We start from the raw sequence: 20,934 nt of genomic DNA, 5'->3' as shown, positions 1-20,934 counted from the left end.
AGTCGGTGGCGTTCCAGAGGAAAGGTGCAGAGCTGTCACGGGAGGAGGTGTAGAACTGGGTGTCATCAGCACAGAGATGGTACTGAAAGCCAAATCTCCTAATGGTCTGTCCAATAGGGGCTGTGTAGATGGAGAAAAGGAGGGGGCCGAGGACTGAGTCCTGGGGGACCCCAACAGCAAGGGGAAGAGGAGAGGGGGCCAAGGACCGAGCGCTGGGGGACCCCAACAGCAAGGGGGAGAGGGGGGGGGGCGGGGAAAGAGCTGTGGGGGACCCCAACAGCAAGGGAAAGAGGAGGAGAGGGGGCCGATGACCGAGCCCTGGGGGACCCCAACAGCAAGGGAGGAGGTGAGGAAAGACCTCTGGGGGACCCTAACAGCAAGGGGAAGAGGAGGTGAGGTAGAGCCTGCAAAGGAGCGGTCAGAGAGGTAGAAGGAGAACCAGGAGAGAGCAGTGTCCTTTAGTCTAATGGAGTAAAGCATAGCAAGGAGGAGTTTGTGGTCAACAGTGTCAAACGCTACGGAGAGGTCGAGGAGGATCAGTAGGGAGTAATCACCCCTCTTTTTAGCCCTCAGCAGGTCATTTGACACTTTTATAAGGGCGGTTTCTGTGGAGTGTAGGGGGCGGAAGCCGGACTGTAGAGGGTTAAGAAGAGAGTTTTCTGAGAGACAGCTGACAAGGCAGGAGTAAACCAGGCATTCTAATAGTTTGCAGATGAAGGTGGGATTTGCAATTTAGGGCTGAGAAGAGCGTGAAAACTGTCAAAGAGTCGTTTAAGATTGTGAGATAGTGAGGAGACGAGAGAGGTGAAGTAGACAAGTGTGGCGTGGTGGAGGGCTAAGTTGTGGGTTCTGAGCATAAATTTGAAGTGGAGAAAGTCTGTGGAGTTTTGTGATTGTCTCCATAGCTGTTAAGCACACCTAGTGGCCACCGGGTAAAGCGCGTGTGTTTGTATCTTGCGTTAACATTTGAAGAAGATATTCAATCGCCTTTGTAAATCCTGTTCTGTGATTTTTCTGTTACATGATGTTTCCTTCTCTATGAAAGGAGAATTCTGGTAAGATAAAGTCATCCCCTATGCATAGGATAAGTGATAACTAGATGATCGGTGGGGATCCAACTGCTGGGACCCCTATTGATCACCAGAACGTGTGCCTTGTGTTAAATGGGGAGACTGGCAAATGAATGAAGCTGCAGCAGACCTGCTCAGCTACCGCTCCATTAATTTCAATGGGTGCACCAAGAATTCAGCAGCAGCCAAGGTCAAGTGCTTAGTAATCTTTGGCTCTCCCATTGAAATTAATAGAGTGGTGGCCGAGCATGCATGCTGCTGCTTCTTTCATTTGTGAGTCTCTCCAGTGGACACAGGACAACCGGTCTGGTAATTGGTGGTGACAAAGTGGTTGGACCCCCACCAATCATCTAGTTGTTCCCTATTCTGTGTATAGCTCTCATCATTTCTGTAATTTACTTACACTAAAAATGTTGTTGCTTTATTACTATAAATCACGTTTGAAGGGGTTGCCACTAGGGGCCTCCCTTCCAGCCTCTCTGCAATCCACTCTCTGTTAGGCACAGAGCTGTTGTAGTAACAAAGATACAGGGATGTTTCCATAGCAACAGGGGGAGGGGCTATCTTTACAGGCAGCAGACTGACAGATCTGTAGACAGTGTGATAACGATCTCCACAGTCTCTGCCTCTCCTGCTGTTACAGTCTGTGGGTTTGTGTCTGTGTACCAACCATTTGGCCAGAATGTTTCTAAATGCCTGATCGTCCTGAAGAAGCAGAGGGGCAGACATTCAGATACTGCCTCGCTACTGATTGGATCAGAGACAGTGTAATGCAGCATGGGAAGGAAGTACAGGACAGGGAACTGCTGGCAGAATTCTAGGCTGGCTTTACACTCTCTCTCTGTAAGTGGGTTGCAATTAGCAGGAAGATCACCTGAAAATCACAACTTACAGACATGAAACAGGGTACAAACAGCACCAAATGAGGGAAAGGAGAATCAGATATTTTAGGAAAATCTGTTGAAAACTCAGGAATGCTTTATTCTTGCCACAATTCCCCTTTAAAGAGACTCTGTCACAATGAAAATTCAGTATAACATGTGGATAGCTAAAGAAAATGTTACTGCTCTCCGTAGCAGAAACAAAATAATATCTAGCAGATACCTTTTAATGGCTAACAATATTAAAGGGGTTTTCCCACAACTTAAAAAATTGCTTCACAAGCACATTGTCCGTCCTACCGGGTTTCCCTGAAAATAAGACACTGTCTTATATATATTTTTGCCCCAAAAGAGGCACAGTGTCTTATTTATGGGGGAAGAGGGGGTGAGAAAGGGGTTATACTCACCTGGTTGTGGCGTCTGGGTCCTTGGTGCTGCTGATCTCCGGCGGCAATCTGGCAGACTGCAGTATTCTCGGCGTTCACACAGAACTCTCCTTCTGGTGACAGGGCTTTGAATACCTCGCCTCCGTGGCTCAGCCAATCAGAGCTGGCGCTCGATGAGCCAATCACAGCCATTCAGTAATGTCATTCACTGAACGACTGCGAATGATTAAGCGCCAGCTCTGATTGGCTGGCACTCAATCCAATCACAGCACTTGCTTGTTGGGGGCGGGGTATTCAAAGCCCCATCACCAGAAGGAGAGTTCTGTGTCAGTGCAGAGGACACGGCAGCCTGCCGAAACCTTGGGGGCAAGCATGAGAGACTCAAAAGCCGCCAGCTAGGTAAATATTGATGTTTTTTATTTTATTTTTTTCAATTTGCTAGAGCTTATTTTGAGGGGAGGGCTTATATTTCAAGCCCCCATTGAAAATAGGGGCAGGGCTTATTATCGGGGTAGGGCAGTGATCTTCTACAGCCAGTAATGTTCTGGTCAGCCGCAACCAGGAAGTACAGAATGGTTGTCAAGATATTTTATGTTATGGGAAAACCCTTTTAACAGCAAGCTTTTGAAACTACTTATGCCTCTTCGTTAGGCTGGTATCCTGTCTGATAGCTGAAGAGACACAGACTCTACTTTCCATTTTAATATATCCTCCGAACTCCTGACAAAAAAATACAGCAGGAACCCTAGATGCTTCATCATCATAAAGAGCACAGAGGTTTGCCACTTACTGCAGGGAAGGTGGGAGGAATGGGGAAGGGGGGTGGGGGCAGAAAGTGAGGTTAAGAGTCGTAGTAATAAGAGTCGTTTTTTTTATTTTGACAGATTCCCTTTAACTTCTTACAAGGGTTTTACCACTAATAACAACATATATCCACAGGATATATCTGATCGTTGGGGGTCCAACCACTAGGATTCGAGCAAACCTGACATCTGCGCAGCTCGGGTTCCCATGTAAATGTGTGACCACCACTTCATTCACTTTCATGGCAGAGAAGAGGATTGAGAGCGCAACAATCTCCTTCCGTCCTACAGAAGTGAATGGAGCGGTGGTCACATGTGCAGAACTGCTCCATTCACATGAGGTTCTCCATGAGTGTGCCACACTCCACACAATAGCCTGACGAAGGGGGCGAGATATCCCCAAAAGCTCTCTGTAACATCATGCATATTTGTTAGCCATAAAAAGGTATCCTATCTACAAGATTACTTTGGTTTCTCTCACAATCTCACATTGTTCTAGTGGCTAACACCGTACCAAACCTTTTTTTCACACTCCACACAAAGTTACAAAGACTTCTGATTTTTGACTCCTGTGTTCTCTTCTGTGCACAGGCATGATTTTGTTGGAACCGATCGCCTTCCCATCCTCCTAAAAGTATCATATGGTCGAGAGATTTTGGTATGTATGATGGGATAATTATTGCTGGATAAGCATAGTGATCATCAATATTAAAATCTGTCCAGGCTCTGACGTTCGCCATGCATTGTGATACCCACAGCAATTTGGAATACTGGCATTAAAGTTCAGCTGATGCGGCCCCATAATGACCCTCTCTCCCGCCTAGCACCAGGTTCACTGATGATACGCTTTAACCCCGTAGTGATGGTCAATACACTTTTTTACTGACCTCACTAATGGGATTTTAACCTGCACATACGTCTTTTTAAGGCGGTGCCTTGGCTGACTACAGACAGCCAGGCTCCTGCCCTAATCTCCCGATGCTGACAGTTTAACGCCTTACATGCCACAATCAATAGCAACTGCAACATTTAAGCAGATGAAAAGGGAGGGGATTCCTTCTGTCACCCATTGACACCCCACAGCGTGATTGCAAGGTACCGATAGTTTCCCGTGGCAGCCGGAAGCCTGGCAAAGGCTTCCATGTCTGCCATCAAGCTCAAGCTATTAGACCCCACCTCTGGTAGAGTCTAATAGGCTGCTGCCATAAGCTTAGTAGAATGCAGTACATAAGTAATACAGTGTACTATCATCAAACTGTTGCATCTAGAGATGAGCGAGTATACTCGCTAAGGCACATTACTCGAGCGAGTAGTGCCTTAGCCGAGTATCTCCCCGCTCGTCTCTAAAGATTCGGGGGCCGCCGCGGGTGACAGGTGAGTTGCGGGGGGGGAGAGAGGGAAAGAGAGATCTCCCCTCCGTTCCTCCCCGCCGGCCCCCGAATCTTTAGAGACAAGCGGGGAGATAGTTGGCTAAGGCACTACTGGCTCTAGTAATGTGCCTTAGCGAGTATACTCGCTCATCTCTAGTTGCATCTTTAAGTCCCATTGAGGGACTAAAAAAAATAGCGTAAAAAAAGTTCAATAAATTTTAATTTAAGATGATAAATTCCAGTTTACAGAAAAATATGCATTTTTCTCCACAAAAAACGCTTTTTAAATGGATAAAATACCAAACGAAATTTGAAAAATGCAATAAATAATAGGTATTATGACCCAGACCATGAAAATATTTTGTTAACTAGCATACATAGTAAATGTCAAAAAAATAATTTAAAAAACAAACGAATGCCAGAATAGCCATTTTTCTTTTGTTTGCTTCTCAAAAAACACAATCGAAAGCAATCCAAAGGTCATACGAACCTCAAAAATGTACCAATAAAAACTACAACTCTTCCCGCAAAAAACATAAAGCTCTGTTGCTGGAAAAATAAGAATGTTAGGCGTTTTACAATGTGCAGATTCAATTATTTTTCTTTAAAATGTGTTTTTATTGTGCAAAAGTAGTAAAAATATCTAAATAAACTTGGTAGTAATCCTGCGGATCCACATAAGAAGGGCGGAATTGAATTGCAGAATCTGCACAGGGCACCAGCACGCCGGTTTCCATTGAAGTCAATGGAAGCTGTCCAATCGGTGGCCTGCCCACAGCTGATGCTGCGGACCACGGGCTGTGTATCCCGTGGAAAAACTGGAGACTTTAAAAAATTCCACTGCACATGTGCGGCGGCACAACAGCCTACGTGCCCGCCTCATCCGCAGTGGAGAATATGGAAGACGCACACAGCCACGCAGAGGATCTGGGTAAGTAGTGTCCTTAACCGCGGGCAGGGTGGGATTCAGCTGCGGCCTCCCACCCACGGAATCCGACCCACCCGTGTACATGAGGACAAAGTTCTCATGTTATTTTTACCAAATGGTGAACACTGTAAAAAACAAAAGTGAAAAACAATGGTGGGGATTTTCCATTTCTGCCCCCAAAAGATGTGATAAAAGTTCTACAATACATTATATGTATCCCAGAGTTGTGCCATTAAAAAATACAAATTGTCTCAAAAAAACAAGCCCACATACAGCTATGCCAACAAGGTATGGCTTTTGCAATGCAACAATGACAATCACTTGATCCTTACAGCAAAAAATAGTCTTGTTACTAAGAGGTTAAAACAAGGTCAGTGAGGACACTGCATACAATATTTGTATTTACCGTAATAATAAACCAGTGTGCAGTGAGCTTATAGCTCCCCCTAGTGGTGTGAATGTTAGACCTAAAAATATCATCTTAAAAAGCGGACATTCACTTCAAAGGCATTGGCTACCTAGGGAAGCTGGATGCCTCAGGAGGATGCTCTGTGCCCCGGTGTGGTATTCAGAGACCTCATATGGCAGTTCATTGGGAACATGATCCACTCACATGCCATTGTCTACCATTCCAGCTAAACTTCATTGGGGTCACAGTAGAGAAGGAACAACGCTACGTGGATTTCACCTCCACAAAACATTGCTTCACCCCAGTGGCCATTGGCACCTCCAGTCCTTCTAAACAGGTAAGATGTTGAGAGAAAACATAGTCACTACTGTATATGGGCAGTCACTACATGGGCCATCACTTTATGGGCAGTCACTACATGGGCAGTCACTACATGGGCCATCACTTTATGGGCAGTCACTACATGGGCAGTCACTACATGGGTCATCACTCTATGGGCAGTCACTATATGGGTCATCACTTTATGGGCAATCACTACTTGACCAGTCACTCTGCCAACTCCAACCTCTGTATGTACAGGGGTCCGGAAAGTCTTCAGGCACTGTCACATTTTTATACATTTTATGTTGCGGCCTTGTGAAAAAAAAAATTGTCAGCTTTTCCCCCCATCATTCTGCACTCAATACCCCATAATGACAAAATGAAAACAAACAGAATGTTAGAAATCCTGGTAATTTTTTTTTTTATTATTTGTTCTTAAGTGAATTAAAAAAAAACACTTAGGCCATGCTTTAAGATATTTCTCCACCTTTCCTTCTTGCAGAAGTCTATTTTTTTCCTGGCTGCTAAGTATGCTGATCTTGTTTAGCCATTCCCAAACATTTTGCATTGACATTAGTATTTAGGCATAACGCTAGGGATTGCAGGGGTCACAACTGCGACCCAGTGCCTTGCCTACGGGCGCTCATGTATAGCTGGTATACCAACTGTACATATAATTATATACAGGAGATATCCAGATTATACCAGCATGGTCCATATCACTGCATACAGGGAGATGTATGAAGGTCCATTTACACACACACATATCTTTCAAAAGATTGAAAGATCAGCGATCGTTTTGCATAAAAGTACTAATAGACACTAATTGCTATTAGTACTTATCAGCTTCATTTGCATGCAAATGAGCTTCTGGGAGCTCTTACAGATCTCAGCAGGAGGTCTGAGCTCTGTAATTAGCTGTATTGTTCAGCCACAGGCTCCCCTTGGAGAATTCAGCACCATGGACAGCAGCACACAGCCTGAGGTTCTGCTAATCAGCTGTTCTGCCAGCTAGGGTGAGAACTGAAAACAGCTGTAACAATGTTATCAGCTGTTATCAGATCTCCGCTGGCAGAACACAGCATGGGGTCTTGCTTATCAGCTGTTCTGCTGAATGACGGTTTTCAAGCAGAACTGAAAACCGTTGTTCAGCAGCAAACTGAAAGATGGGCACATTTAAGGCTCATTTAGACACAACGATTATCGCTCAAAAGATGTCTTTTGAGCGATAATCAGTGTGTGCCTTTAAGCACAAGGTGATCGCTCAAACGTTGAGGGATCACTTTGTGCTCCGAGCTGAACCGCTGTGTTCTTCATTCCCCGGCTGTTCATGGAGCTCTCAGCTGGTATACGGATGAGCACTCTGAGCGGGGGATGAAGAACACAGCTAGACTGCTGTGTTCTTCATACCCCGCCTGTGTTCAGGGAGCGGGATACAGCTGAAACAATAGTATCAGCTGTATCCCACTGTGAATTCCTAATAAGGCTGATTGTTGTCTTTCAGCATGCTGGAAGACAATGATCAGCGACTGCTTAACGAAAACTGCACGATGTAAGTGCAGTTACACACAACGATTATTGCTCAAAAGACGTTTTTTAAACGAATCGTTGTGTCTAAATGGGGCTTAACTTATGCCAGATTTACATATATAACTATATGCAGGAGATGCCCAGGTTATACCAGCATGCTCCATATCACTATTTACAAGGAGATGCATAACTTATACATTCTGTTTTCACTTTGTCATTATGGGCTATTGAGTGCAGAATGAGAGGAAAAACTAGAAATGCTTTATTTTTTTAATTAGCACAAGGCCACAACCTAACAATTTAAAAAGTGATCGGGTCTGAAGACTTTCTGGACCCACTTTAGATAGATATGAGATCGATAGATGACCTTATTCAGATGGCCATAATGCCGCCCCATTTTAGCAGTCCAATGTCCTGAACTAACAGCATTTAGATTGGAGCTGCTGGCTGGTTGGGACTGTGGGACTGTTAGTTGCGGTCATTAGACCTGTGGTTGAGCCAGGACTTGTGGCCTTAATATAGATGCTAAATGTGGCCATCTGAATGAAGCCATAGGCAGATTGATATACACCTATTAGATGGACAAGCAGACAGATCCGGCTGATCCGTATGTGATCTTACTGGTTTCATATTCCTCCAGATCTATGAGCTGTTCAATGGGGGCTCTGTAGCCGTAATCTATGAAATCCAAGTGGAACCACTGAGAGAAGTCCAAGAGCAGAACTACCACCACCCTATATTCCAGTGCCTGAACCCCCGAGGGGAGATACTACCGGGGGGAACTGCATTTGTGGAATGGATTTTTTCCCCACTGGAGGCAAGAACGTATTCGGTGAGCCCTACCTACACACACGGATCTTGTACCGTCTGCTGGAGGCTGGGACCTGTCTGTTAATGGGCCTCTTTTTTTTCTACTCCGGCAGGTGACGGTTCCTGTTCACGTCCTAGGGGGAGACTCTGCCCTGATCACCTTCGAAGGGATTGGTTACGATAGTAGTGTTCTGGGGCACACAGCGATATTTGAGGAGGTTTTGCTGTTATCAAACACGCCGCAACTCACACTTCCCAGACAGGTGAGGATATAACTGACAGTCCAAGAAGAGAGACTCCAGGATCCGAAGTACGAACGGATAAAATAGGTCATTTCTATTTGGTCATCAAACATGTAAAATCCAAAGCAGAGGGTAGAACAGAGCACTGCATATATGTTTCAGGCCACATTTGGCCCTTAATCATGGCATACTAAAGTATAGAGTTGGAAAATAGGCTTGAATGATGATGGGTTTCACATGACGAGACTCAAACTGTGCCATGATCACCGTATCCGCTTTCAGCTAATGAGAGCGGATGCAGCTGAGAGTACGAGCCCCACACCATGCATGTGGTTGGTATCAGGTCCTACATATAAAACGGTCTTACTGCTGATGATCGACCCTTTTTCTGGCCAAATGCCAGGATGTCCAACTTTAACTGGTCAGGTTTGTAAAATAACTGGGCTACTTGACCGCTTTGATATAACTTTCAAACATTCCATGTCCCAATTCATGTTATCGACTTCTCACTGAAGGGGGCGCTGTACCTCAAGCAACAAACGGTCGTTTAGAATTTTTGTCTGCTTCTATCATAAAAGTATGCTCTTCGCCACTCCCTGACCATGTTTGATTTGATTCTCTTGTCATTTCTATAGCTGCTCGAGTTTTTTACAGGAGGCAGTGCTAGCCCCCCGCCCAAACCTCTTTCCTCATCCAGGCTTGGGGCTGGCACTGGCGGAGTTTAGCCCCTGAACAACAAGTGATGAACTTTGTAAAGTTGGTGCGATCAGGAAAAAATATCCATCGCAAGGGGATCCTGTGGATATAAAACTACTTGTAAACAAAAGCGGTCAGAGGAGGAGGTCAGGAATCGTTCCAACAAACACTCGCTACACAGTCAAGGAATCTGCTGCCAAATACAATGCTGGTGCTCCAACTAATGTGTCAATGCACAACTCGTCATTCCTTAGCACGGACAGGCTATAACAGCGGACGACCAGCTCCAAGGGTTAAGAGAAGTTGGGGGGGCCCAAGATAAACTTTTGCACCTGGGCCCATGAGTCTTTAGCTACACCATTGGCTCCAGCATATGGTTGTCAAAGAGAAACAGAAAGGCGATTCAAGTGGACAAAAGGCACAAAACTTGTATATCTGCATAGAGTAAAATCATCCCTGGTCAGATAAATCCAGATTTCTGTTGCACCGTGCTGATAGGAGGTCAGAATTTGGCACAAGCAGCCTGAATCACTGAACCCTTCCTGTTAGGCTGGTGGAGGTGGAGTAATGGGTGGGGAATGTTTCCTGACACACCCTGAGCCCTCTGATAACTTTGGAAGTACACCACGATGCATTGCTTTGGTTCTGGAGACCTAAGGGCTGACAACTCGCTGCTAGATGGCTGTTTCTAATAACGTGGCCATTCAGTGCACATTATGGTGTTACACACAGGCTTTCTCAGGAAGTTGTAATGCAGCGATATGTTATGTTTCTTCTCTCATGCAGATTCCTCAGTTGACCCAACAGAAATTGTCATTTGGGGATATCCCTGTTTTCAGCAAATCCAGCCGGCTGCTGTTCCTGAACAACACTTCTGAATGTGAGACCATCTTCTTCACTTGGTACGCAGCATCACCCAATGCCAGCGAGGTGAGTGCCGCTCAGATACACTCACACCGGATGACGGTCAGCCGAATGAAAATTGGTAGGAGTTAGAGATGAGCGAGCATGCTCGGATAAGTCAGTTACTCGAGCGAGCCTCACCCTTCTCAAATAACTGCATTTTTGTCCGAGCAGGCTCGAGGGGGCAGCAGGGGCTAGGGGGGGGGGGGAGATCTCTCTCTCCCCCGCAACCCCCTGCTATCCCCTGCCGCCCACTCGAGCCTGCTCGGAGAAAAATGCAGTTACTCGAAAAGAGTGAGGCTCGATCGAGTAACTGACTTATTCGAGTGTGCTCGCGATCAGCCGACAAATGAGCAAATGCGAGAACAGAGGGCGACTGATGTGAAGACGACGTATGGAGTGATGGATGACTGTGCGCAGCCCACTTTATACCAGCCTGTAGGAGAGAGACAAGTATTGTCTCCGGATACAAAAACCGAAAAGAGAAACAGAATGCTTACCTTATTTTCTGTCTCCCATTGCCTACAATTTACAAAAAAAAATTTTAAACTGCAAGCAAAAGCAATGCAGTCTGCGCTTTCGTTGCAGCAAAAAAAAAAAACAGAATTGAGACGGAAATTTGAAATAAAAGTTTTAAACTGAAGGTTACATTTTGCTGTTCCTAGATGAAAGCAAAAATGCTCGTGTTTATAGGTTCTTACCAGCGTCTCACTTGATTTTCCAGATTCTTCAGGTCTCCCCTCTGTCTGGTGTGGTACGGCCAGGTGAGAGTGTCAGCATGGTGGTCACCCTTCAGTCTGGAGAGCAGGCCTCCTTCTATGCCCTGGAGCTGGTGTGTGAGGTGCGTACTGCAGCTCCATATGGCAGTCATTGTCCTCGATGATGGAGCACATGTAATGTATGATCTCCGTGTAGGTATTCGTGGAGAGAGATCTGGCGGAGTATGAGCGAGGTCTCCGAGAATGGGAAGAAGGAGGGGAACGGCAGTCATTGGAGTTCGCCATCACAAAACCAGCGTCCGGAAAAAGAAGCCAGACGACAGAGGTTAAATACCTTAGATACTCGCCCTTCACAGTTTAGACAGTATTAAAATATCATAGATTTTTATTAGATTATCGCTTAAAAATATCTCTTACATGGGCATAAGAAAAAAAATCACAGACAGAATAATTCCTATCTATCGGCGTAACTTGAAGCTCCTGGGCCCCAATGCAAAACCTGTAACAGGGCCCCCAACTATAATGCTTTATCCATAGTACTGGGATCCCTATATGGAGAAGAGAGGCCTTATGGGCCCCCTAAGACTCCTGGGCCCGGGTGCAACCGCATCCCCTGCACCCTCTATAGTTACACCCCTGATTCCTATGACTTGAGAGGGGTGACAGCTATACATAAAGTGCATATACTACACTTACTACAAGCCTTACAGATACTTGCTTTATTTTCCTTGCTCAGTCCCATCTAAAGCTGCTGGATTCCTGTTAGCTCCCAGGCGGTTGCCTTCTCTCCTGCTGGTTCAGAACCTGTTGTGAGCGTGCGCTGAGGTTCTGCATTGTGGAGATGGGGACTATTTACCAACCACGGCCAACCAAGAGTTGCACTTTGACGTATACAGCAAAACTGCCACTTTAGGGCTTGTATGGTGCCCATCACTTTTTCAAAAAGTAGGCATGGCACAGCTTTAGGGAGCATGGGCGTACGGGCTGTAACCTATGCCAGAAACTGGTGTTAAGTATACCAAAAACCTACTCTAAACCTTAGCGGGGCGCATGGAGATGCCGCCAGATGAAGCAAATGTATTAAAAGGCTTCAACCTCAAAACATTTATCATCTGTGGTCGAGCGCAGGGCTCCGCTCTCATTAAAGGAGATGTCCCGCGCCGAAACGGGTTTTTTTTTTTTTAAACCCCCCCCCCGTTCGGCGCGAGACAACCCCGATGCAGGGGTTAAAAAAACCACCCGCACAGCGCTTACCTGAATCCCGGCGGTCCGGCGTCTTCATACTCACCTGCTGAAGATGGCCGCCGGGATCCTCTGTCTTCATGGACCGCAGGGCTTCTGTGCGGTCCATTGCCGATTCCAGCCTCCTGATTGGCTGGAATCGGCACGTGACGGGGCGGAGCTACACGGAGCCCCATAGAGAAGAGGAGAAGACCCGGACTGCGCAAGCGCGGCTAATTTGGCCATCGGAGGGCGAAAATTAGTCGGCACCATGGAGACGAGGACGCCAGCAACGGAGCAGGTAAGTATAAAACTTTTTATAACTTCTGTATGGCTCATAATTAATGCACAATGTATATTACAAAGTGCATTATTATGGCCATACAGAAGTGTATAGACCCACTTGCTGCCTCGGGACATCTCCTTTAAATAACCCCTCTAGTGTATGGTTTGATGTAGAGAAAAGCATCAGCATACTACATTAGAGTGCATGGACAGCGACCAGCAGTTTGATTGCTGCAGCGGAGTGTAAGGCCATGTCCACAAGGTGCGGACTGCCTACATAGAAAATCCACAGCATTTGCAGTAGCAGCAATGTGATTGCGATTTTCAAGATCTCATTCACACGCGGCAGAAAAAATCTGCCCATAAGCCGTGTGGAAATTGACATGGGGTGCAGAATTTTAATCTGAAGGTTGTCAGATGCAGCAGATTTGCAGTGCGGATTCCAAGTCTTCTACCAAGTAGTACAGATTTAGCGCTACTGATTTGCTGCCGAACGTCTGCCCCATGTGGACACAATTCAATGCAAGATCTATACAAAAAAAGCTAATTTGTTCTACATCAGATGTCAAATGAAGCTAAGATGATTCGCGAACCGTGTTCTCCCATAGAGATATGCCAGATCTAATGATTGCCATATACTTCCTATTGTAGCATGCGGTAAAGTCCAATGGTGGCCAGATCATTCCTGCCAAACAACAACTGACAGAAATAAGGAGATACAAGGTATATGACACTATGGCGTCTTACTGCACTTTTTGGTGACGATTGGTAATTGAAATTACAATTTTGTATGCCAGGGGGGTAATCCAGAGGCAAAGTCACAGGTGACTGCCATGAGGCAGGATGTAGAGCTTAATCTTAGCATTTTTTTTGTCTACTATGTAGCTTGTCCAGTAACTGCAATGTAGGTTGATAGAAGTTCTTTGTACATGCAAGTTTCTGCTGCTTGTCACACAGAAAATACCCACAAGGGGGCAGCATTGTCTATAACATACACTATGCAGCATTTTAATAGGCCTTCTCCTCACTGATGGGATATTGATCAGAGGTCATTGGTGGCAATGCTACTCCTGACTCTGAGCGTCAGGTCATGAATTGCATCGTTAGTGTGAATGTCGGCAGCAGCGGAACGACAAACGCTAATTAATTTGTCGGTCTGTTTACTGTGAATGGAGGCGGGCGTCCGGAGTGATGTCCAGCTGGCTCCACCTACAATCGCTAAGCAATCCTCGCTCCTGTGTGCCAGTGCAGGAGCGAGTATTGCTGCAGCAACTGTCAAACGCTGAGGAGCCCAACAGTCAACTTGTGTAAAAGGACCCTTAGGCACTTCCACACGTGCAAGAAACTCATTCAAGATGTGTGCTTTGCGAGCTACACTAATCTCGCACGAATATGAACCCCATTCTTTTGAATTTACTCATGTACACAAGTGATGGAAAAACAATTGCTGCATCTCCTATTTTTCATGTTTTTTGGAACGCATCACCCATTGATTTTAATGAGACCTTTAATGTATTGCAGGGCTCTCGTATGCCGTGCAATGTGCATGCGATTCAAGGTTTCGCATAGAAACCTTCTGAACCTTAATCACGCATGAAACTTGCGTGAGAGGATTGGAATTTCACTGATGCGGGGTGTTTTTGCCTGAAAATTATCTCACATCTACGGGTAAATCGCACATTCACGGGTGCGATATCGGGCCGAGTTTTGCGCTGGCCTGTGTATAGGTAGCCTCAGTCTAATTTAATCAAGTTGGCTATGTTGCATTTCTAGGCGGTTCACTAAAGATGCCCACGCACCTTCAACAACTGTTAGCCAACAGCTCTCCCCCTGAGCCCCCCCATATACATGGACATTCAGCTAGTCTGAGCGTTCCTCTGTTTAGGGAGGTAAGTCGCAGTCAGACACCTTTCAGGGAACAAAAGGATCCGACATTGAAACTCAACGTCCCTGATACTTCTTTCCTCTGACCTAATCTGTCAAAGGAAATTTGAACCTTCTCATATACAGATGTAGCAATCGTTAACCTGACTGGTGCATCCATAGGAGCCCCAGTTACAGGAAAAAACATTCCCCTGTAGTGACAATAGTCAGTGGCTGAGCTGATCAGGGTCTGCTAGGACCTTGCAGCCTTCCTGTAAGGGGGGGCTCCTGGCGGTCACGTGATCACTGGGTCGCATAGTGGAAGAAACACACTTTCACTTCTTGGCATATAGCGCTTATTGAGCACTATGTAGTTGGGTAAGAAGAAGGCAGAAGCTGTTAAAAAATGCTTTTTCCTTCTCCTCCAGGTTCTCAGCTGTGAATAACAGCCGAGGACCAAACCTGCTCCTGCTTGATTGCAGCAGCAGGGGCCTTAATCCCATGCTATATTTTTGCTATCAGCCGTGATTAAAGCCAAGGACCAAGCGCCGTAAATTTACAGCGCTTGGTCCTAAAGGGGTTAATGTCACGTCAACATTTGCTACAACTGTACATTAGAGATTCATCCAGACTCGCCATTTTTGACTAAACTCTGAATATCAAGGGCATAAGGGTTTGTCTGGGACGTTGGTCATTTTTTTCTATTGGTGGCCTATTCTAAGGTTAGGTTATCAATAGTTAATCAGCAGGGCCCACCCCTTGGGAACACTGCTGATCAATTGATGCCCGGCATTTCTGTCGGTAGTAACAGCACATAAAAAGCAGATTGCGCCATCTGTACTGCAGTGGCCCGAGTTGGTATTGCATTGGATTCAATGAGAGCTGTGTCTGCACTTTGAACCCAGGTTGCTGCAGTACGGGCAGTGCAATCTGCTTCCCACACTGTTCTGGGAATCAGTTGATCGGCGGGGCTCCCAAGTAGCGATCCTCCACAATCTTCTATTGACCACCTATCCTAAAGATTAGGCTTACTTAGACTTAGGTCCTCTCACAGCTTTACACGCATTGGGTGACTAAAGAATGCCATCGTTGACGGTTAAAGGCCGCAGTTTCAGCATCATCCCATGAAAGGTCAACCGTGCGCAAGTCCTCTATAAATGCACGTCGCCAGGTGATCTTTTTGCCTTCCCCGCTGAGGCTTCCCATTTTTTGGCGTTCATGAGACTCTTGCCAGGCTTGTCTTAAGAAGGCATAGAATGTGCCCAGCAAAACAGTTTGATCCTGAGTGGCATCCTGAGGATAGGTCAAGAATACAAAAAATGCTCAAAATTCTGGACAACTCCTTTAAGAGCCATGTCTAATATATTAAGATTAGTCCCACAAGCTGGACCGCCACCATTGGGTATTAACAATGGTTTATGGTGAATGACCCTTTTACCTAACGAGACACAGACTAGAATTGCATTTTTTTTCACAGACCCTTCCACCTATCAAGAATGCAGATTACGCCCGCGCACCAGCCAGCCGAGACAGAGAAAGTCGCAGGGCAATGAAAGGGGGTCAGAGAGTCCGAGCAAGACCCCAACCACCAGTTCCATTACAGCTTCACCTCTCTGTGACCGGCAGATCCCATCACACTCCAGATTTCCTCAGCCAATTCCAGAATGATTTTATACGCCATTTCCAGCAGCGGTGAGTGTCCAGGCGTTATTACCGATGAGTATCCGCACCACGCTGCAGTATATTAGCGGTATCCATGATGGGACTCCTAGTAAATCAGTCAAGACCAGTAGGAAAACAGTTAGCGCCACTTCACACCAACGTCTTTACTTTCCGTGGTGGGAGCAGCAAAATGGAAAGAATGTTTTCCTGCCTATAGAAATGCGTTGAAGCTGAAGACCTTCAGTTTCAATTCGTCTCTCAATATTTCATCTCCGTTCCGTTTTTACAATGGCACATAAGTGCGGACGGCTGCCTCTTTGTTTCCGGTTAAAAAAAACGGAACAAAAATGGATCTTTTTTTTTTTTACATTGTAGCCAATAGGAGAATGAAACAAATGGAAAGCGATCTGTTTAGATGCCAAAAAATGGAAGGGCACTGGGAATGAACGGAAAGCATATTCTCCGTTTTTTCAATGGATCTGCCAAAAAATTCCCAAAAAGAACGCTTTCTGTTCATTTCCGTTTTGTTCAGTTCTGTTTTTTGTAAAACCGCAAGTGTGAACACAACTGTACTCCCAGCACCGTGTAGCATCTCTTGGAGCTTTATTAACAATGTCACCTTTTCAAACATGCTGCTACTTTTAAGGTTTTCTCCGGTTACTGGGCAGCATCCCGCCAATAGGGCTGACTGTAGTGATCAGTACTTACCCCTCCTCTGGGGTCCAGCTTTACAGCCGCTCTGAGGTCCCAGAGTTTGTTGTGAGAGCTAACGTCACCGGAAGTCAGGTGACCACTGCAGCCAATCAGAGGTTGACGCATCACGTTCCCCCCCAAAAAAACAAGTCACCATCGGCCCGTGTAAACAGGCAGGCGTTGATCTATGAATGACTACCTGTTTACAATGAATGGAGGCGGGCGGCCAGAAGAGATCTCCAGCCCGCTCCGGCTCCATTCTCTGCAGTGTGAGCGCAGAGGGGCCATAGTCTGTGTGACTGATCACCAAAAGAAAAAAAGGAAGGTTAACACTCAGAGAAACAACCTCCAGCTGGAAGTAGCAATAGGAATCTGCTTACTTCACCTGGGCGGTATGAAGGACCAGTGTAATGAGTGTAATTTGCTGCGTAACGCCCACCCAGATAGTCACACGGCAAGCGTGGAATGACATTGCGTACTTGCTGCGCACCACCAATAACCATGCACTATCTTAGCGTGATACGCACAAATATAGAGCATTCGGCAACCTTTATTGCACACGCATTTTGTGCAATATGTGTGAGAATCAACATGGGAGCCTATGGCGGATTGGTACGGCATATTACGCACGCAGATACGCTGTCACCACACGTGTGAAGGAGCCATTACGTTTGTCCTCAGACTGTCCCTTTAATTACATATTAATCTCTTGTCTTACTTCACACGGAAATGAATGGAGTTTTCTAGAAGAACTGGAATTTCCACAATTTCACATCCCGGATTGTCTGACATTTTAGATAATCCATTCTAAAAGCACTGAAATCTCCGTCTGTTATGTTAGATTCGAACTGATGTCTGCATAGACTTGGTGCCGGCGGTAATTACCTAACCACAGAAAGTCTCCAAACTTAAAGCGGGTTCTGGGTAGTATTCCTATCAGGGCACTTATTCCTCCCCACCGTTTCACTTTCCCATTGACATGGGTGTAGGAGGCTGGACTTTATGTGACCAGTTGTATTTTTTAATAGTACCATTTAATGTACAGAAAAACTTCTAAAAAATTTAAGTGAGAAAAAATTAAAAAAATGCAATTGTGCCATTCTTGGTGAGTTTAGTTTTTACAGCATTCACAGTGCAGTAAAATGACGCGGACTTTGTTCTGTGGGGCAGTATGATTCTGGTAATGGCAAATGTTTACAGTTTTTGAATGCAGAATAGTGAGTGCAGCTCAGGAATATAATACAGGATGGACAGGGAGCCGGAAAGTCTGCAGACCCTTTTACTTGAATTTCTTTTAATTTGTGCAAGGCCACAACATAACAAAATCTATGTTTTGCCCGTAATGACAAAGTGAGAACAGAATGTCAGAAATCTCTGTTAATTAAAAAAAAAATGAAAACCTACTATTTAGCACTGACATAAGTATTCCCACCCGGCACTTAGCACTCGGGTGAAGCCCCTCTGGCAGTGATTACAGCCTCCAGTCTTCTTGGATGATGCCACAAGGTTTGCACTCCTGGATTTGGGGAATTTCTGCCATTCTCCCCTGCAGATCCTCTCCGGCTCTGTCAGGTTGGATGGGGGCCGTCTGTGGAGCCATTATCGGGTCCCTCCAGAGATGTCCCATTGGGTACAAGTCAGGGTCTGGCTGGGTCTCTCAAGGACATTCACAGAGTTGTCCCTAAGCCCCCCTGTGTTGTCCTGACTGTGAGCTGAGGGTCATTGTCTTGTTAGAAGGTGACCCTTCTGCCCGGTCTGAATAAGTAATGTATGTACACAGTGACTCCACCAGCAGAATAGTGAGTGCAGCTCTGGAGTATAATACAGGATGTAACTCAGGATCAGTACAGGATAAGTAATGTATGTACACAGCGACTTCACCAGCAGAATAGTGAGTGCAACTCTGGAGTAAGGTTGTGTTCTGAAGAGCTCTGCAGGATCCAGGGTGTGGTCTGCTTCCCAGGTGGAGACCTTGTTGAGAGCCCAGGAACAGTGCACATTTCTGGGCTTTGTTTGGTATGCAGTCGCGCACCTCCTCCCTCCGATCTCGGTCGGAGGGAGGGAGGACAGAGATGGCCGCAACGACCTCCGCAGTGGCATCGGTGGCTTCTGCAGCTCCAAGATGTTCCGCAGCAGCAGCGGCAAAATATAAGAAGCCAAGGACTGCAGGTGAGCCGGAGAAAAGGATGGTTCTAAGTCGTGGCAGCGGTGACACGGGCTCCAGTCGCAGGCGCAGTAACGCGGGCCAGTCCATCAGTGCGGCTGCATCCGACAGCGCAGGCAGCGAGATGGTGACGCGTAGCCAGGCCCGGAGGAAGACAGGTAAGCCACAGAAGCTGGCAAAGCCAGAAAAGTGGAGTGATAGGCCAGAGGGAGAGTCTGTAGTAGAGCTGGCCTCCCGGCTGGCAAGAAGCATGGCCGAGTATGAGACTGCAGGAAAGCAGATTGTTATGCAGATGGAAAAACTGTGGTCTGCCAGGCTGCAAAGAGACCAAGCCACCTCTAAAGGCAAAAAGGCGGAAGTCTCTAAAGTGATACAGAAGTGCAAAGAGTGCATTAAAGTGTGGAAAGATGTGAGAGAGCGGATCTTGGAGGAGAGCGGTCCCTTTAAAGAAAAGATCATGAACGATGATCGCTTTGCGAAGATGGCTGCAGGACGCAGTAACTCACAGCAGACTGATCAGTCCAGTGATCGCGACGACAGCTCGGATGAGGACGACTACAAGGATGTACAGGAGAGTCTGGGAGAGCAGCCTGCGTGTTCGGCTGAACAAGCCCTAACCCAAGGCAGCACTACAAGCACCAGCAATCTCCAGCCAGAGCAGATTGGGCTACCAACAACCTCCTGAGGAGTCTGATCTGGAGGAAGGAAATCATAAGGTGGGGGCTTTGGTGTCGCAACTGCTGGAATCCCCTCCTCATATGGGGGGTCTTCATTTTGGCAAAGACATTCCCAAAGTGGACACAAAAATCAAGGATAAAAAAGGAAAACAAAGGAAGCCCCAGGAAAAATTTGTCTATGTGACGGGGGACGCTGGTCCGGCTGCAAAGCCAGAAAGAGGCACCTCTGACCTGGGACCCTGTGGTAAAGTTGAGAAGGCTGAAGGCTATGGCGGTGATGGTGCCAGTAAGGCCAGTGATGCGGAGGGAGCAGCGGGATCAGCATCTGAGGTCTCCTGTGTGACAGCTCGGTCTGCGGGGGTCTCTCGGTCCCAGGCACCCAGTGATGCGGAGGCTTCTGGCAAAGGTAAAAAGAAAGGCAAAAGCAAAACTAAAAACATCTCTGCTATAACACAGAGTGCTGACCGTGGGGGGAACATTGCGGTAGTTGCAGCTGCACAAGCTGGGCCAGCAATGTTGCCCCCTAGGTCTGCTAAGGCCCGCTTGGACCCTGGTCGTGACCCAAAATCTGGTCCGGATGGTGAGGGTGCGTGCGAGAGAGGTACTAGTGGTAATAAGAAGATTCCCAGTTCAGCCCAGGTCTCTGATACTACTAAGAGCTCAGAGACCCAGGGAGCTCTTGGCACCCCTAATATAGGGGCACCTGCTGCACAAGCAGGTACAGTTTGTTCAGGGGGTCAGGAAGTGTCACAGGTTCCAGTCGCCCCTCCAGCGGCGACAACACCTGGTAGGAGTTATGCCAGTGTCGCCGCTGGAGGGAGTGGGTCCTCCTTGTCTCCAGGCTCTAGGGAGGGCGTTTTGCAACAGCGCCTCTTGGAGGCTCTACGGAAAGGGGAGAGTTCAATTACAGTTGGAGGAAGAGAGGTGGACCTATCTCTCTGGAAAGAGAGACATGGCTTGGGTGCCTTCCGAGAGCAAAGGGGGGAGACCGTATGGTCCCTACCAACACCCGGGCAGGATGCAGGTCGTAGGAATGTGGTCCGTCTTCGTTGGAGGGGCAATGATGCATGTCCTCCAAGGGGGAAGGTAGTGGAGCTCCTACTGAAGATGGGCTTTAGGGCGGTTGACATCTTTGCCCTGATCCATCCCTACGGCACGTCTGAGTTTGACATCAGCTTCGTTCGCCCAGAGGGTCTAGAACTTTTCTGGGGGAACTATGAGCTGATGAAAAACGAGCCCGGCTGGCGGGACTTTGCCATCCAGGTGGTGTCTCGCCAGAACGATATCAAGAAAGTGACCGT

The 20,934-nt window shown here is 46.8% G+C and overlaps 1 protein-coding gene across 6 annotated transcripts in view; it reads left to right on the top strand.

The window, feature by feature from the left end:
• The window catches only part of CFAP65 (cilia and flagella associated protein 65), an 85,892-nt gene that overhangs the window by 33,433 nt on the left and 31,525 nt on the right, over window positions 1-20,934 (top strand). For 5 of the 6 annotated variants that reach the window (XM_066575487.1, XM_066575484.1, XM_066575482.1 and 2 more), the window contains exons 21-29: window positions 3,732-3,798; window positions 6,074-6,184; window positions 8,339-8,530; window positions 8,622-8,771; window positions 10,233-10,376; window positions 11,074-11,190; window positions 11,265-11,393; window positions 13,226-13,297; window positions 15,915-16,129. In XM_066575487.1, the coding sequence (XP_066431584.1) occupies window positions 3,732-3,798; window positions 6,074-6,184; window positions 8,339-8,530; window positions 8,622-8,771; window positions 10,233-10,376; window positions 11,074-11,190; window positions 11,265-11,393; window positions 13,226-13,297; window positions 15,915-16,129 (1,197 nt within the window). The remainder of the gene's footprint in view (window positions 1-3,731; window positions 3,799-6,073; window positions 6,185-8,338; window positions 8,531-8,621; window positions 8,772-10,232; window positions 10,377-11,073; window positions 11,191-11,264; window positions 11,394-13,225; window positions 13,298-15,914; window positions 16,130-20,934) is intronic. The other variant, XM_066575488.1, reaches the window with a different exon arrangement.

The sequence above is a fragment of the Eleutherodactylus coqui genome, chromosome 8, assembly GCF_035609145.1.
Source record: "Eleutherodactylus coqui strain aEleCoq1 chromosome 8, aEleCoq1.hap1, whole genome shotgun sequence".
In the NCBI taxonomy this organism is placed as follows: Eukaryota; Metazoa; Chordata; class Amphibia; order Anura; family Eleutherodactylidae; genus Eleutherodactylus; species Eleutherodactylus coqui.
Note: the sequence above shows the minus strand (reverse complement) of the source record. Positions and strands in the feature narration are given on the sequence as shown.